Below are 20,023 nucleotides of genomic sequence, written 5' to 3'. Positions count from 1 at the left end.
ACGTATCCAATGAGCGAGCAAAGCGAGCATTGGATTGCGCAGCAATCCGAAATGAACTGTGAAAGCAGTTCCGGGGGTTGGTGAGCGCCAGCGAGCAGGGGGCGAAGCCTCCTAGTTCTATGAATTATTTGTTCCCAATGTAATTTGAAAGTAGCATGTATATAAACCAAATTTGAAAGTAATTTGAAAGTAAAATGTATATAAACCAAATCATAATCTATACTTCATTGGCTAATTGGAAAATCCGGCTCTTTGTTAACGAAAATTAGAAAAAGTTAATACGTTGACGGAGTTAAAAAAATTTCTTTGTTTCACTTAAACTACGAAAAACTTTTCTTAAGAAACTCAAATGTTAAGAACTTTGTACAGACGCGTAGCTGGATGAGAAGATTTGAGGGTCTATCATTGTTATATCTATATACAGTGGTGGCCAAAAGTGTGGGCATTTTTTGAAAGTTTCATGTTTTTCAACATTGGGTGCTTGTAGAATATATTAATTTTCACTTAAATACAAGCGTTTATATATCAAATTGAAGGTAATTTAATGTAGAATTTAATAATAAATACAGTAATACAATATCTGTATTACAAAAAAAGTTATGCAATTAATAGTCAGATCTATCTTAGATTTGCATTTTTTTAAAGTGATACTTACACAATCAATACTTAGTAGGATAGCCCTTAATTTTTAAGACAGCTTCACAGCGTCTTTTCATCGAGTGAACGAGTGTTTGGAGTTCATCTTTCGTAATCACATGGTGCCAAGAATCAATTATAGCTTCAATAAGTTGTCTTTTACATTCTGTACTCAGTTCCAGGAGTTTAGAAAATAAAAATATGCCAGTTTCAAAATCACACAAGAATACCTAGCAAGATAAATAATTTTGTTAACACGCTTTAAATTTCATAAAAAAAAAATAATAATAAATCTTTGCAGATTTTAGTAGCATGCGTCTTTTGAAGCCAAATCACACATTTGCCAAGAACCAAATCAGTTTTATTTATTATTTATTTATTTTAGAAGTAGCTGTAATTATTTAATAGAAAGCTCTAGCTGTATGCTGATGCTGCCATCATTTTGAAAATAAGACAGACTAATTAGTAAAGTATTTTCTAATCAGCCTGATAATTTTCTGGCTACAATCAATCTATTAAAAGTTAATTTTTCTTTCCATGTAGTTGTAGTTGTTTTCTTTCCATGTTACTACTTTCTATTTCTCGCTCTGTATCCAATGAAAATAAAAAAGCCATAATTTACCTTAAATGCCAAACCTTACACCTGAAGCAATGCGATGATATTAAACTATATATATTATTTTGCCATGTAGAATTATCTGGGCTTTAGAACAGAGAAATTACTTAAATATTTCAAAAGTTATTAAACTTTTGAAAAATTGCCAATTTGATGACATTTTTTCCACCTAAATGAAAATTATCAATACCACTGCCTTATTTTCAGTTTTTGCAAATTTTTACGAGTAATTCAGCATTGGGGCAAGTTTCTAAATATTAAAAAATTAGACCACAAACGCTTTTCAATTTTATAAATCTGTGGCTCTTAACCATGTTGACGTTTTGCACCATTTTCAAAATAAGCCCATAGCTTGACCAAGGCAGGGGCATACGGGGCAGTTGCCCCGGGCCCACAACAGAGGGGGCCCCCAATTCGAATAGAAAGTTTATTTTAGGTTTCCTTCTGTGATGAACTTTTTTTAAACAAAATATCTGTACAGTGTAAAATCCGTCAGTTTTATGTTAGCTTCTTATTGTATGAACGCAAAAAATCTATATTTAGCTAAACTTTCGCAATTACGATGGATAAATTATTTGACCAATCAAAAGTCTGTATTTTTACATATCGCAAAATGCGATATGTTTACAAAAATACAGGCTTTTGATTGACCTAATTGAGCCATCGTAATTGCGAAAATTTAGCTAAATTTCGTCCTAATGTCAGCAAGGATATGGGTTTTTGGCAGCTAGATGACAAAATTAACAATCAGAAAATTGCATTCGGCATGATTGACATATAATTGTCAGAAAATGAATGAAATGGACAGAACGATATTTTGACTGACCATTGCAGTGAGGGGGACTTTGTAGTCATTTATTATAGTTACTTTATATTTATTTGAAATATCTGTTATTTTAGGTTCTAGTCAATTTTTTTGTTATATAAGTATAATGAGGTGAAAATTTTAAATACCTCTATAAAGTTTAGTTCTTCATTACTGAATTAGTGAAGTAGAGGGGACCCCCAAAGAAGTTTTCATCCCGGGACCCAATTAGGCTACGTCGGGCCCTGAATATGCCTAGACAACGCTGGCTTTAACTTTACCTAACAGTCATGATTAACAGTTGCAAACTCATAGTAGTTATGAAAATAGTATAATATTCGCAAAAAAGCATCATTTCATATGACGGCTGAGCATTCGAAAAACAGTAATAGCAATTTTTAGTATACTGACCGAAATTTGACTGTTAATTATTTGGAAAATATTTAATGAATGAAATTTTATTAATTATTTAAAAAATATTTCGTGGATTAAATTTTATTAATTATTTTATAAGTATTTAACGAGTGAATGAAATATGAATTTTTATCATTGTATCCTTCGATTGATTCTAGTCTTCAAATTGGGTTTTATGTCAGAAGGTTGAATTGACGGGTTTGGCAACTATTCAAGCTCATAATTTGATTTTAGTGTATGTGTTACCGGCAAAGTATGAAACGCCGACATTGTATAGAATGACTAGTCATTGTCTAGAGTGCCTGTCGTTTTTAGGCAAAGTATGAAATGTGAGAAGTATTACATAGTTTGCCTAGGAATTGTATAGAATGCCCAGGAATTCTATACAATACCGGATGCTATTTAGGCATTGTATGAAATAAATGTCCTGTTGAGGTTATTATGTAAATGATGTGCATGTTAGTGTGAATGAGCGAAATCGGTGGTTGTTGACTTTCTCCGATGAATCTTGACAATCACATAGTGGCTTTGGTGAATGTCCGAAATATTTATTACATCCCATTCGATATTAATTTATTCGTGGATATAATTACATTTATTCGATATTTTAATACTTACTGACGATAGATTAAAAGAAACATCAGTGTTTAGAGTATCGGGGAAATGTATACCGGGTAGTGGCCCTTGACCTTAAAAAAACATCAGTGTAGGGTATACCGGGCAATGGCACTTGACCTTAAAAAAACATTGTAGGGTATACCGGGCAAATGTATAACTGGCAATGGCACTTAACTAAACCTAGTATATATTTCGGACATTTACCAAAGGTCCAGTCATACTAGTTCTAGTTAAGTGCCATTGCCTGGTATACATTTGCCCGATACTCCACACACTGATGTTTCTTCTAATCTATCGTCAGGAAGTATTAAAATATAGAATAAATGTAATTATATCCACGAATAAATTAATATAAATCGGATGATGTTTTGAATTTGTCATTTTTTAATGACTTTTTGACGAATCGGAGATGTATTTTATACTTTGCGAATTTCTCATTTGGCTTTCTATAGAATGCCTAGGCAATGTGTGAAATATAAATCATTTCATACTTTGCCGGCTAATTTTAGGCATTCTATACAATGACTAGTCATTCTATACAATGCCAGATTTCATACTTTGCCGGTAACATATGCATAAACTGAAAATGAATGAGCTTAAATATGGTTTTCGTTGGAAGAAAAAAAAATAAAAACGAAAATGCGAAAAATAAATGTCGAAAATTTTTATTAGCAAAAGATACTTCTACACTTTTTATTTGATGCGAGGTACTGGTGCAATTTCTCATAAACGCATTCAATATATTGGTACAATTCAATATAATGTTATATTATTCATTCAATATATTGTTACAAAATGAAAAAAAGTATTTTTAATTATACTTTTTTCTTCGCAACTATTTCGCTTAATTTTATAAAGGTAATGGAAATATGAAATTAATAAGGATATAATTAATTAAATATAAATTTAATGACTGGTTGCGAAAATCGTAACTGTTAAAAAATATCCTATCTCTTGGAACCCCTAGTGACCCTTACACGGAACCATAAGGTTCCTCGGAAACCATTTTGAATTGCTGTTCCAGGGTTAATAAATTATTTGCATGAGTTGAACTTTTAAATTTTTTTTTAACTTAATTTATTAACATGATGTCACCGTGAATTGCAACAAATAATAATTTTAAAAAATTTATATTTTTTTTTTGTTTTTGTTTGTTTGCTGTTTTAACTTTGACCACATCGGCATATGCTCACCAGTTTTGTGCATGATTAATACCGATTTATCGATTGTTTAGTTTCTGTTCTACGCAATATGAAGAACGGGTATTCAGCTAGTATTCGAATAAAAATTGAAGCTCCATCTTGTTTACTAAAATTGTTTTTCTAGGATACGGTCTTACACTTCCTATAAACCAGTTTATAGGGCAGACATTTGTTTATTTTGTCATATTTTTAAGGAGGCTGGCTTCCTCTGTAAAGACGGGGGTCTTTCACAGTAGCTTCAAAATAGAGGAAAGGCGGAAATCTACAGCCATCTCCCGCTCGAAAAAAAAAAAAAAAAAAGATGAGGGAAAGGAGGTGAGGGGTGATGAAAGAGGAACAAGTCATCCCCCCCCTTATTCTTTCCGGTCGGCCGTGAAAGAAAAAAGAACGGTGTACTCATCTAACCAGACACAAACACTTTGTACGCAGACCAAAGCAGACGACTTACAGCACTTACAGCAGACGATTTGGATATAATTCAAGGTTTTGCATACCAGCTACCTAATAGAGTTAAATATAACAGGTAAGTTTTTTTAATTTATTCATTTTTTTTTTGCATTTGATTTCTATGGGTTTCAATTTTTAAAACCCATAAAATTTTAAACCTATAAAATTTTAATTCGAAGTATTTGATTGAAAGAATATCAGAATGCATTTAGAATTTAGGTTTAAGCTCAGGTTATGCTATTAATAACTCAAGATTTGCATATCAGTTATTTAGAGGAGTTATATAAAATCAGGTAAATTGTTTTTATTTATTACATATTTTTTTTTAAAAAACTTACATATTAAGAACTTAATAATTTTCGTTTGTTGCAGACGTGTACATAAATGCTGCTTTTATTTGTTTATTGCTCTTTTTTTTTCAAAGAAAGGAATTATAAAATTATTTTCAAACAATAAATTTGTTATTAAAAAAAATAAATTAAAAAAAATAAAGAAGGAAAAAAGAAAAGGGTTATGATTTGGACAAAAAGGGATATACTTAAAAGTCGAGTGCAATATTAAATTATAATGTATGCAAAATTTGTTTTAAACAAATATAATAAAATGTGCAATGAAATAATTGTACTACAAATTAATCTTCTGATTTTTTCTTTTTTATAACCCATCTTTAAATTTTTCGTTGAGTTTGGCTATCCGGGGTAGCTAATGATATTCAATACCCATTTTATTTCGACACATTATTTATTACTTACTTATTAATTTTTTTTTTATAAAGGTAATTTTATCTTCTCTTCAAACTGCTGCATTTACGCCTGCCTACTTAAAATAATAATTTTGATAAGGTTTAAGTTATTTAAATATTTTGGTAATGAAATATTTACTTTGTATTGCAAGTTCAAATTAGAGATATTTTATGCTGTTGAAATATTTTCTTTCTTTATTTACTTTACACCCCTAATCCTCCAACTTATTGCTTTTATTCCTATTGCTTTTATTTCAGCTATTTGCTTCTTTTATATATATATTTAAAAAAAATCCTCCATGTTACAAAATTTTAGCATTTCTTGTTTAATTAGTTATTAATATAACTGAAAAATAAAAATTAGAAAATTAATTTTTTTCTTGTTTGAAAAATAAATACGGCAGTTCTTTGTTTTGTCGTGGCAAAATTAAAATATAAAACGTTTAGAGCGAGTCTCCATAGTTAAATTATTTAATTTGTAATGCTGATCCTCTTTCTCTAACTGAGTTTGTAAAATACACAAAAATATTAGAAAGTTCTATAAAGAGTAAGCTTTTTTTATTATTTTTTCTCATTTTTCATTGCTATGCGATCATGAGTGCTACATTTATCATATAGTGAAGCATTTAAATTTTCGTTGTGCAAACCGTAATAACATAAATTCAACTTTCTTAGGAACAAAAAGACAAGAAAGTTACTTTTCTTTCTTGTATTTATTACAGACCCTTGTTGTGACGGGGGGGGGGGGTCATAAACTATCCGTTGTCGGTTTAAAGTCCTTAGACTGAAAAATTTCAAAATGGAGTATGGTACTAAGTAATAATGAACTATTTATTTTCGAACACTGTGCACTATTATGTCTGCCATTATGCAATCATCATAAGAGTTATGAGGATTTTAGAAAAAAAAAAAAATTACATTTGCCAATAAAACGATCACTTTAAAAGAAAAGTTCAAACAATGAATTTTTTAAAAAGTCTCATGAAAATATTGTGATGGCTATTGCATTAATAAAGAGTATTTTCGTCAGAGCATTGGAAAGAGAAAAAAAAGGAAAAACAAAATTTTAAACTTTTGCATTCCGATTTCGCCTTTTATGCATAATGATCTGTCACCACTGTAAAATTAAAAGTTTTTATACCTTAATAATTAGTAACCACATTATTTTAAGAATTTTACAAATAATAAAAAAATACAGTTTTATGTATTTTAAATGATTTAATGCTTGGATTAATTCGAACATCATTTTAAAGTATTCAGACAGCTAAGGCTAATTCAAAGAGTGCAAAGGTTATTCGGGTTAAATAAAAGAAAAACAGCATTTTAAAGTATTCAGAGTGCAAAGAGTTAAATAAAAACCTTTCCCCCCTTTTTTTTAACGAATTAACTGAAATTCAACTTTTTGTCTGCTAAAGGAATTTGAATAATATTTGTTATGACTCATTTTCCTTTGATTTCTAATATATAAAGATTTTATTTATTTATTCATCTTTTGCAACGCGAATTTTTTTTTAAAATTAAAAATTTCATACTGTTGTGAAAACATCAATTTTATTTAAGTTACTGACAGGCATTAATCCGAATCTAAATATCGCTGTTAATTATTTTCGATTGAATTTTACTCGAGAAACATAAATTTTCTGAGTTCCGCAAAGGCCTGAATGCATATTTGGATTTCATTTTCCTTAACGATTTCCGAATGCTAACATATTTGAGTGGAATCGATATCTTAGCTTATCGCTTTCAGCGCCGAGATTTTCAGAAAAAAAGCTCTAATGCGAATCTAGAAAATCGTCTGTGAGTTTTTTTTTATTCAGACACAGTTCAAAATGCGTGTTTAATAAATGGACACACCATAAGAAGAAATAAAAAGCTCTTTTTTAATGTTTAACCCAATTTTAACAACTAAGCGAATTTCATACTCACTTTTCCTTATTTATGTAAACACTAAGCATATTTATTTTGGGGAAAATTCCTAGATTTAGGGGTAAATTACAGGCGTAACTTTTCAGACGATCTCTTCGTATTCAGAATACCGAACTATTAAATGGTTTTAAAAAACATCTAAATTCGCACAATATCAATTTAACGCGGCTATTATTATAATTTAACTCTTCAAGACCCAGTCCTCACAACTGTGCAGGCTATATTTTAAACCAGTATATGCTTGGTGGTAATATATATTCCGAGTTGAACCAAGTTTAAATTGAGTTAAAATTTTCTTTTCTTAGCTACCATTTTAATATTAAAAGCAACCTAGCTGCTTTATGACACACTTTAAATTAGATCTTCCACCTAATAATGAATTCTAGGAAGCATAAATTACATTGGAAATTTTTTTTTTGAATTTGTCATTATTTGTTTATTTATTAATTTCTTTGTTTTGTTTTCTTTTGCCTGAGAATTTTTAACAGATCTTAGGTACCATCACTGATTTCAAATCTGCAATCGGTTTCTCTCTCCAATCTAAATTTCTTTTGTTGCTGTGAAAAAGTAGGTACAATGTATTTCCATGGATAGGATTAAATTTTAACAAAAATTCTAAGGCTGCATTCACACTTATCAGTAAAACGTGGTCATTTATATGTCCACCATGATTAAGAGTATGGACGCAATGTACTCATCCGATTCACAATCGTTAGTGGTTGAGTCGTGGTGGCTCAGGGATAAAGCACTCGTCTTCCTATAAGGTAACCCAGGTTTGAATCACAGCTGTGACTGGTTGATACGAATTCCGCTTCCGGATCGCTGAGGATATTATACCACTGAGGATATTATATCCGCTCCCGGATAAAATATCCTCAGTGGTAGACAGATCATGGGACAGAATCCCCAAGCCGTCTGGCTAACCATGGGTGGTTTTCATAGTTTTCCCCACCATGTAAAGCAAATGTGGGTTAATTCCATCAAAAAGTCCTCTGAGAAGGCCTGTTTATACCAATGGTTGATACAGGAGTTCCGTTGTCTTCTGCGTTGGGTTCAAAATTATAAGGCTACGGAATTGAACATTGAAAAACGTAAACTGAAAATTTGGTCGGTTGTTCAAAGCCGGTCATAAAATAAAATAATAAAATATAAATCGTTTGTGGTTTATCAAAAAAAATTTTAAATCTTATTCGGGCAACATCGATTGACTATCAAGGTTTCGTCCTTTTCTAACTTCGACATATTTGTTTAGTTAATATTCTCTTGGAAGAGATATATCAATCAAAATGATCGTATCTCTAATTAGAATTTATTTGGAAGAAAAAAAAAATTAGCAGAATAGGGCAACTAAATTGCAAATGTGTTCGATGCTCATTCGAAGATAAATATATTTTTTTCTTTTCTTAAAAAAATCGCCCAGTTGACCTTTTTATCGTTTGCAAATCTTCCAATTTCCGAGCATCAATAAAAAATTTTGCAGGACAGAAACTATTTACCTCCGGTGTGCGCACGTGTTCAGGTAAGGAAGGAGGGCGCGGTGCCAATAAGGGGGCCCAGGGACGTTAATAAATCTGAATAGATTCCTCCTCCCTCTTGCTTCCGGTCTTCTGAAAGTAAGAGCATGGGGAGAAGAATGGAAGGGGAAAAGTTTTTGTGGAGCATTTCCTTTTTGAGGTGTCTTTTCTTTCTCTTTTTTTTCATCCAAGAAAAGGAATCGTTTGCTCCCTGCTTACCACATTTCCTGTCTGCTCCTCTTCACCTCTTTTGAACACCTTTGAAGAAATTGAGGAGGGGTCGTGTTTTTTTACGGATGGCGGGACAACATTCCAAGCATTTCAAGGGAGATAAATAGACAGGATCTTTAAAAGAGTACACAACTTCTCAGCATCTTTTCAGTCTTTGGGATAAACAATACGATTTAACTTCAGTTTTAAAGGCAGCAGACGATTGAATTCCTTTACTTCTGAAGAAAGAAAACGATAATAAATTTCCTTTTTTATTCAGTTTACTTCAACAATGAGTACAAAACTATTTTATCGCTTTAATATTGACATTTACACAAAACATTACGACTCGGCTCTATTCTATGACGCCGGATGCTTAAATCGAATCAACATTCAATCCACTCACCTAATACCGTCTTTATTCTTGTCTATACCGTCTTTATTCTTATTTTAATAATAAATATAAAGCTATTTAATTGCTATGAAACTGAAAAACACATAATAATACGTTATAACGGTAAAAAATTTATTTTTTATTACTCAGTACACTTCTACAATAAATCTAAAACGATTTATATTTTTGTAAATTGATCTTTTGTAACAGAAATTAGCATATTAATAAAAGCAATTCGTTTTTTTTCTCAAAAATCTAGCATTTTTAATTCAATATTAACTCTTGATATGCCAGTAGATTAATTAGGGAACTAAATTAAAACCAGTTATTTTATCTAATTTGTATCCAATTGATTTTAGATAGCTCCCTGCAAACGACAGGGTCGATTCTGTTGACCTTTAATTTAATATAATTAAATATTTATTCGAACGAAATTATAGGTTATTTAAAAATTAATTTAGTGTTTTAATATAAAATCTACTGAAAGGAGCTTTTATTATTATTTTTAAATTGTTAAATCGCCTATTGTAGTATTGTTAGATTAACGTATTAGTTAACAATAATCTCCGATGAGAGGGGGAATTTCATGATAATTGACCAAAAAGATTAAGCGTTTCTTTTCAATACATTTAAAAACATCACTTGTTGGAAAAGTATTGTTTATGATTTTTATATCACAATACGCAAAATATAATTCCGAAATTCATAAATACTTATAGTTTCTTTAGAGTTGTATACATTAAGAAAAATGATAATTGTGCAGGCTCAGATCGACCGCAATGCTGACATAAAATATCGTCATTAATAAATGGTTCATGGGCTAATAGATGTAAGTTTTGCTCTATATGTAACGCATTTGTAAACAGCAGCATGCAGTGGTGTAAAGACGAGAAAAAAAAAGAAAAGAAAAAAGGAAGAAGGTTGGGGGGGGGGTGGTCTTCAAAGAACATTGGGAAAAAAAGGGGAAGGGGAATGAAATGACTTATATTTATAAAAACTGAATCAATATTTTAAACTTTTTTTTACATAAATGAAAGGAGAAATTATTAAAAGGTAAAAAGAATATTATTTCAAGCAAAATATGAAAGGAATTTAAATCTTAATAAGCTTATCTGTTCTTAAATTGTTTAAATTCTTCTTAAAATATTTTGCGTGAGATAGACATTAACTAGTAGAAAAAACTTATAAAGATAATATATTTTGAAGACATTAGTCGTTGGTTGGATGCCCCACTTTGGCTGAATGGTTGCGGCCGTTGCTTCCACCCCCACTGCACGCCAAGGATTATAAGTTTATTACATAAAAAAAAAAGTCAGTCAGTATGCGTCTATGTTAGTTACAGGAGTTTCCTTGTCTTGTCTTGATCATTAAATAAATTATTAAACTTATTCCAAACATACAATGATTCCCAGATATCAAGTTCGGTAGATGAAGAGCAGCGCTGAATGATTAGCGCAAGAAGACTCAAACCTGTGATCAGAATCCTAACAATGTAGGGCGATGGAAGATCGGTTAATATCTTGAATTTGTACACTTCTTTTGTGTTCCTTGAATCGAAGTTTCAGGGTATCCAATCTACCTAAGAAGAGCAACAGTGGCTTGAGGCAGTGTTTCCCAAAGTGTGGTACGCGTACCTCCTGGGGTACGGGAACAATTTAGCGGGGGTACGCTTTCTTATGTGAAATATCTTGCAACAAACGAAATTTCAAAACAATTTTATTTAAAAACAAAGCTAGCCATTCAAATTTACGATTACGTATTTTTCTATTGGCTATTTTTTGCAGAATTAACAGTTAATAATTAGTGGTGCCAACAGCCAGTTGTGATGATTAACTTTTGTACATTTTTTTTATAGTAAAAAATACATTCATTTTTTTATTAGTGGTACTCTACGTTTCGAATAATTTAGAAAGGGTACACAAAAGTTATAAGTTTGGGAAACACTGGTTTAAGGGATACAGCGGCGCTCGCCTCATAATGAGGTACCCCAGGTTCGAATCCCAGCGGCGTCTAGTTAATATGAATTATGCATCCGGTCAATGTAAATTATGCTCGCGTGTTAGGGGCACTCGACGCGAAAGAATTAAAGGGATCACATTCGAATGATTTCAGATCGATATAAAGAAAAATAACTAATATATTATGATTAACACGAACGCTTTAGTTTTTCAAAATTTATCCTAAAAATGAAATAATTAAGTATTCTTTATCTTAGGATAAGAAAAAAAGACTTGTTTTCAAAATATTGCGCCAAATGGCTTTAGTGACAAAAACACAGATAATCTTTTGGAAAATAGGGAACGTATTAAGTACAATAAATTCTATATCTGTAACAAATCCTTTCTCGGCATTAATCACAGCTGCAAGAAATAAAAAAACAATCGTTTTGAGAGAGATAGAAAATAAAGGAATTGAAATTTATTAATTAGTGATAGGTGAAGGGAAGGGAAGGAAGTGGGAGGGGCAGGTGTAAAGTACTTCCAGGTGATACACACAGCTGAATCGTGCATCCGCGCGGATGTAATATTTGCTGCACCTCTACAAAACATCCTGCCCTACCACATCCATCGCTATAGGGGTTATTATTTTCTAAAAATAAAAAGATTAACAATTTAATACACTTAAATCGTTTTATAACTAGACCCATATTAATTTTGTTATAAACTAAGCTATTGAAGAGTAGTTTGAATTTGCACTTAATTTGATTTTAAGTTATTTAGTTTATGTTTATTTATTACTTATTGATGTCATAAACGTACATATATATATCATAAACGTCAGTCAGTTAGCATAAAAAATTGGACAAAATGACTGTAGCACTGACCATATAATCGATTTTATTTTTTCTTATAATTATTTTGCTTTCGTTTTTAATTTTATTTTATAAGAAAGAAAAAAAAATAATTGAATAATTCCGTATAACGTTATTTTAGCTCTGAGCTCATAAATGTGATTTTTCGGAAATTACTCATACATGTTTCTTTTTTTTCTTTTTTAAATTTTATTGTGTAAGAAAAGAAAATAATTGTTCAAAAATTCCTTTCTAAATTTAGTTTTGCACGGTTTTTTTAATTTCATGTAATAAAGGAGAAAAATTATAATAATTCAATAATTGTGTGAAATTTCCTTTTAGTACGGAGCATATTTTAACTTTGATTTCTGTATAATTATTTTTTGCTGCTTTTTAATTTCAGATTTATGACAAAAAGAAATATTCAAATTTTCGGTAAAATATCCATTACTATTAAAATACCATTATAACTATACTATACCATTAAAAGTTAAGTGTGAAAAATTCAGCAAAAAAAAAAAAAAAAAAAAGAAAAGGTAAAATATAAATTAATAAACGCTATTATATAAATGTTGTCTGTCAATGATGTAAGTTGTCTGTGCTTCTCACAGCTGTTATTTTTAATTTTCGTTAAATTTGAACAATCCAAAAAGAAATAAATTCAATAATAATAATTCAATATTTTCAGCAGTTTTGTTCTAATTATCTTTAATTTTTCAGCAATAAAATGTTGTATCCTGTTGATTGCGGAGCACTGCCTACAGTTGCCTGGCCTGATCGTGGCCTATCTTCGCTTACCTACCTACCGCCTACCTCTTCAAGGATGTGGGATAAAAAAGCCTATTCCACACTCTGTAAATTTATAGAAGATTATTCTCGCCACAATTACAAGGCCAGTATCCCCCCTCCATCTGGAAGAAACCACAGCAATGAGCCTAATTTACCATCAGGTGAGAAAAGAATTTTTATTGATTTTGACTGTTTTCTCAAAGTTTTAGTTTAATATGGTTTCTTCGAAGCTCTTTCATCAAGGAAATAAAAAAGCCATAGTTTAAGTGCCTTACACTTGAAGCAATGCGATTATCTTAATCTATGTATATTATCTTACCGTGAAGAATTATCTGGGCTTTAGAACAGACAAATAACTTAAATATTTAAAAAAGTTGAACTTCTTTAAAAATCGCCAATCTGGCGATATTTTTTCACCAGAAAAACAGTAGAAAACCATGGTTTTGTGAAAATGAAAAGTGTTTGTTGTCTAATGTTTAAAAACATTCTCCACTACTGTATTATCCGGGCTCATAAAAAATTTACAAAAGCTGAGAATAAGGCAGTGATTTTGATAATTTCCATCTAGGGGGGGAAATGTTGCAAATTGACGATTTTAATGACTTTATATTTAATTTATTTGTCAGTTCTAGAGCCCAGATAATTCTTTACAGCAAGATGATATCTATAGTCTAAAATCAACGCATTCCTTCCAGTGTAAGGCACTTAAACTATGGCTTTTTTATTTTCCTTGGCGACAGAGCTTCGAAAAATCATACCGTGGGAGAAATTTTTTCCCGCAAATTCTGTATTATCTCTAGAACTAATTTCAAATACAGAGAAACAGCGAGTTCAGAAAACCCCCGAAAAAACCATGAAGTTTCAATTTCTGAAAAAAATATTGTTAAGTTATCACAATGCAAACAAATTATTTGAACAGAACTTCTCCGCAATCTTAGCAATAAACCATGCGTAAAAGTGTTTTTTTTTTTTTTTTTTCATTTTGAAAATTTCTTAAAGCTATTTAAAACTTCATGACTTATTCTAGGTCTGTCTGAATTCGCTTTATTTATGCTGTAAATTTTTAATTAGTTATGGGGGTCACAGAGAATTTGTGATGAAAAGTTTCTCCCGTGAGATAGTGTCCTCTTAAGAGAACACTATACCGCTGAGAAATCTTTCATTGCGAATTCTGTTGATGTTTTTAAACTCTTAAGTTATGAGTTCAGGTAAACCTAAATTAAATGATGAAATTTCAAATGCTCATTAAAAATATCAAAATGTAAACAAATTATTGCTATTCCCCATTGCGCAATCTTGAAGTAATTTGTTTGAATTTCTATAATTTCAATTTTTGCTCAGCATTTGAAACTTCGTGGACATGGTTTACATGAACTAACGTTTTCTATACTTTAAATTAATTTTTATTTTAAATTAAAGAGAATTTGCCATGACGATTTTCTCCCGCGATAGAATGAACATTTATTTAAGCATAAGCTGTATACAATAATTAATTACGTTAAGCTTTAATAGCTATTTCAACGACAATTTCAATCAAAACTTAGAAGACTTGGTGACTCAGGGGACAGAGCGTTTGCCTTCCAACGATGTGAACCGGGTTCGAATCCCAGCGTTGGCTGGTTGATACGAATTCCGCATCCGGCTTGCACCGACCACAGTGCTGATGTAAAATATTTTCAGTGGTTGACGGATCTTGGGTTTTATTCCCCTTGCCGTCAGGCTAACCGTGGGAGGTTTTTCTCTCCATGTAATGCAAATGCTGGATGCATCAAAAAGTCCTCCACGAAGGCAAATTTTTCCAATATTTTATCCAGGAGTTCCCTTGTCTTCTGGATTGGGTTCAAAATTACAAGGCTGCGAGTTGAATATTAGTAGTCGTAAACCCAAAATTGGGTCGTCTGTTCAACGACGGTTATAAAATAGAATAAAAAGCCTAATAAGTTTTTTCACCTTGTAGATCCTCGTCAGTGGAGCAGAGAGGATGTTGCCAGATGGATTGAATCAGTCATCAGCACCCACCAGCTGCCCAAAGTCCAGCTGGAACGCTTTCTGATGAATGGAAAAGCTCTTTGCCTGATGTCCATTGAAATGTTTGTCAGCCGAGTGCCTCTTGGTGGCAAGCTGCTCTACAAAGACTTTCAACTACGACTCAGTAGAGCACTCTACAGTTGAAAATTGCACTCACCACGACCAAAGTTTTATACCTTCTCAACTAAGGATTGCAATGTTAGAGAACTTTGAAAAGTTCAGAGAAATATTTCTCTGGCTTCAGACTGGAACTTGACTCGAGCGAGCTACTTCCTTTGTTGTTGCATTAGATAGCACTCTTCTGATTCATCAATGGATTTAAAATCTGTAGAACACATTACTTATAAAGATAGCATGGTGATGATAGCAATTATCTATAAAGATCGTTTTGCGATGATAGTAGTAATGCCAAGCTAAATGCTTCTTAGTTCCTTTCTAAACCAAAGAGGTTTAAAATTATTCTTGTTATCCGATAATTACTGATAGGACAAAATTAATGGTTGCAAAAAGAATTGTCTGTCACTTGCTTTTTTTCCATTGAAAATGCATCCTGTGCGTATTTTATTATTATTAGTTTTTTTTAACAAATATGGAATTAGTAGGTATTTATATGTAGAATATTTTGATAAATGCTTCATAAAAAGTACCTTACATTATTAGTATCTACAACAGCTTTTTTAATAGTTTAAAAATCTAAATTTTTGTGGACATAGTTACTACTCGTCGCAGGATCAGATTTTCCTAATTTTACCCTATATAATAATGAATAGGTGATAACATGTTTTAAAAATCAAAGAATTGTAAAATGTTATAATATTCTCAAATTAGAGCTACAAGAGCAATATGTGATAAAGCAATAACTGTAAGCTAAAATCTAGTTTATTCCTAAATAAAAGAACTTCAATACTTCTCTTGCTACCAGATATTCAATATGTAAATAATTATATAACTGAAAAAATGTGAACTCTTGTGAATAACTGAAAAGTGTTGAGAATTTAATATTATACCTGTCAGAAATAAGCACTAAACGTAGTGCAATTACTACAATATGTCTTTCACTTTGATTAACATGTAAAAAAATTCATTTCATATAAAAAAAAATACTGAGTAAGCTATGTTATTTTTGATATGTTATATTTTTCAGACTTTATGTAACTAGATATAAAGTTTCCGCTTGATTTATTGTTTTAATAAGTTTAAAAACAAAACTTATAAGTGGCAGGGTTGTCAAAGATTAAGCATTTTAATTATTAAAATGTAAAATAAATGTTTAATTTAAAATAATAATGAATGGACAAATTGAGGACATTATCAAAAAGTTAGGTTAAAAAAATAATTCATGACTTAATTTAACATTAAATTTTTTTAATCAGTCTATAAAATTAAAACAATGCTATTAATAAAAAAAAATTAAAAAGTTATTTTAGTGAAAACGATTAATTCCATTAAAATGTTAGTAAAATGTACAAAGATTAATGATTTTCTTTCTAAACTGCATAATATATATACTTTTAAATTGCCTTATGCTTAAAGTTGTAATTGCCTAAATTCAGGGTAAAGAAAGAATAATTTTGGGAAAAACTAGGACAGCGATTAATATGATTAAATAAAATTTTTTAATGTTATTAAATAATAAAAATATAATCAAAAGCTATAGATTTTGCAGACTCCACCAAACAAGTTCGTAACACTTAACATACCAAAGCTGGTCATAAGACTGATTATGGTATGTTGTATTGCATTGTAAAAATGTATAGGTTTGCTTAGTGTTAAACATCCTACTGCCATTTCTTCACTTATTTTTTTTAAATATAATTATTTCTAAAAGAAAATAAATCATCAATTTATCAGACCAAATAGAGGCATTTCTTATAAACTACTTATTTTTGAAGGGAATTAAGAACTCTTAGCAATAAATAACAATATGAGATAAATTAACAACGTGTTATATGAGATATAGATTTCCGCAATATGAGATAAATGAAGAATACTCATTCTTTTTATGAGATTATAACTAATTTCGTGGAATAATTAAATTTATTTTCTCCTAAAAATATTATGGCAACCATCATTACTCTGCCCTTAATAGTAAATTATAGCTACAATTTACTATATCATGAAAATGTCATGTTTATAGAGCGAATAAAAAAGTACACCATTTCCAATAAATATTCATACATTGTTAGAAACTATTTTTTTGTTTTACTATATATTTAGATAATTTTGCTATCAAATTGTCATATGTTCCTATATATGTCTAATGTATGTTTTGTATTATAGCTAGTCAAAACTTTATAAATAAATTCTTTCATTAGTCATAATTAGTGTCTTCATTTCATTTAAATATCACATAATGATACAATATTATTCTTCAAAAATACTGTTTTGAAAAAGATTGTACTAGAACATGAAGTACATATATGAATCATGTATTTTTCACATTACCTAATTTTTTTTTTATTTTTAAAAATTGATCTTACTGATATGTACATGTTAACTATATTTTGTATTACTCAAAAATATATCAAACCAAAAAATATTTTGAAATTTAGAGCTTTCTTATTAGACTTGGACCATAATAGACACCACTTTGCCATTTATGTAAAAACAAGTCAGTTTCTTAGTGCAATTAAAAAAAAAAACACTTCAAGTGCTTTCTGATGGATTCTGAGAAAAGTGCTTGGCAAGTATTTTCTTTTTCCTACTAATACTATTAAGGCTGAAATATAAATTTAGGAAACTGATAAAACAAAATTGCAATATGTATTTTCTTGCAATATGTAGCTTATTATACAAAAATATTTAATATCTCAATTCCAATTTTTTTGTTGTTGCCTACATTGATTTTTCTATTGTATTACTCAACTCTTTTTTTTATTATGACTATGTGTGATGATATCACTTAGAATAGTAAAAAAAAGACTATTATCACACAATAGTAAGAGCAATTATTAAATCCCCCTTTTTTTGAGTAAATACCATAGAAAAATTATGGGTATCACAGCCATTCATACAAAAAATGCCAAAGATATAATTATCTCAATTTTAATTTTTTTCACATACATTAATTTTTCTACTACAGGGCAGTGCTCTAATTTTTTCTTATTATGGCTATGTGGCTATATCACTTGGAATGATTTAAAAAAATGGCTATTAGCACACAGTAGTAAGACCAACTGTTGAACAACCTTCTTTCAAGGAAATACCATAAAAAAAATTATGGGCGTCACAGCCGTTCAGTTTTTAAGTAGTATAAAATTAAAAAGCAAAATCTGAATAATTCTCTAAATTTTACATAAAAACTAATTTTTTCCTCCTCTTGTATCAAATATTGAGTGTGACAAGAGATTTCTAAGCATTGATAGGGTACATTTAAGTTTCATTAATTTCAATTGGCTTGAATCCTAAAGTTTGAAGCTGTGAAGTTTTTTTCCTCAAAATTGTGAGTAAGTATTTTTTTTTATTACCTTCTGATTCAACTTCTGTTCTTTGATAAATAGCATTAATAAGATCACTATTCTTGTTTGATTAGACAAAAATAGCGATCTCAGAAATAAATGGTTATTAACATACAAAAAGAATATCAACTATTATAGCTTTTTTTATTAGATAAAATACAAATAAAAAAAATCATGAACATGAATAGTTATCTTATTAATGCAATTAATTATTTTATTTTGTTGATATAATGATTAATTACTTTAATAAGATCACTATTCTAGTTTTGATTTTTAATCAAAATCGTTGTAAAAAAAGAAAAGATTTAACTCTCCAAGTTAGAAGGGAATTTCTTTAATTTCCTTACTTTCTGAACTTTAAGGCTTTTTTACAGAAACACCTGTTGAGCATGACCTTGCGGTCAAGAGCATATGATTCGCTCTTGCATTTTGAACATTAATAATAGCTAATGAGGAAAGGAAAAAGAGGTTTAATATGCTAAACATATAAAATAACCAATACTGATACAGAAATATAAATAAATGAAGCCTTAACAGCACGTTTTCAAATCAATCAGATCACGTTTCAAATGTAAATCAGAAACATCAAACATTAAAAATTAGGGAAAATAAGAACAAACTATTATTTATTAGGTAAATTATGAACCCAGCATTCAAGGCAACTTTTAATTAAACATTAACATTTAACAATTTTAAATTGTACAAAAATGAATTATAATAAAACCTTTTAAAAATCATATAATGCAGCAGAAGATCTATATAACACAATTCTATAATTCGCAAAATAATAATAATTTATTATAATAACTAGGTTGTAATAAATTATAATCATTTATAGGTATAAACCATGAAAATCATATTAAAGGATTTTCTGATGCTGAGAAAGAATCATCAACCGTTCAAAGGCTGAAAGAAAAATTATTTGCTAACTAAACTCTAAACAGGTTTTAAACTCTAAAGCAAACAAAATTAATATATTTTCTTGTTCTTCTTGATTATATTGCTTTGGATAATTAAATTTTTTTTCTGTAAATAAGAAATACCTAAGCACAAGTTTTTTTGTTTTAAAGTAATTTGCAGTTGGAAATAATTTAAAAACATTTGAATAATATGTTCCAGATATACTAGGGCTGTTTTTTAAGTAAGGGCTGTTTGAAAATAAAAACCAAAAGAAAGAAAATTCTCATGAAGCTAATTTATTTTTTAATTCCACTTATTTTAATTCTATCACTAACACTATTTTAATTTTAATTTCCTTTTTTTCAAAATAGTTGTCAAGTTTGCTTAAGCACTTATCATACCTTACAACTAGATTTAGAATATCCTCTTCATAGTAACTTGTCGTCTGCTCCGATAAACAAATGATCATGGCGTTTTCATGTACTGGACGTCATCGCAGCACTGGTAGCTGTCAAAATGATGTGTGAAACATC

General features: G+C 29.9%; 1 protein-coding gene across 1 annotated transcript; it reads left to right on the top strand.

Moving 5' to 3' along the window:
- The first annotated feature begins 4,414 nt into the window (after window positions 1-4,414).
- edl (ETS-domain lacking) lies at window positions 4,415-17,453 on the top strand. The gene is made up of 3 exons (XM_071185132.2): window positions 4,415-4,814; window positions 13,036-13,265; window positions 15,062-17,453. The coding sequence occupies exons 2-3, from the start codon at window positions 13,043-13,045 to the stop codon at window positions 15,274-15,276; spliced, it is 438 nt and encodes a 145-aa protein (XP_071041233.1). The 5' UTR covers window positions 4,415-4,814; window positions 13,036-13,042; the 3' UTR covers window positions 15,277-17,453.
- The last annotated feature ends 2,570 nt before the right edge of the window (window positions 17,454-20,023 follow it).

The sequence above is a fragment of the Parasteatoda tepidariorum genome, chromosome 5 (assembly GCF_982258835.1).
Source record: "Parasteatoda tepidariorum strain Cologne lab strain chromosome 5, Ptep-v5.0, whole genome shotgun sequence".
Classification (NCBI taxonomy): Eukaryota; Metazoa; Arthropoda; class Arachnida; order Araneae; family Theridiidae; genus Parasteatoda; species Parasteatoda tepidariorum.
This window is presented reverse-complemented; position numbering and strand designations above follow the sequence as displayed.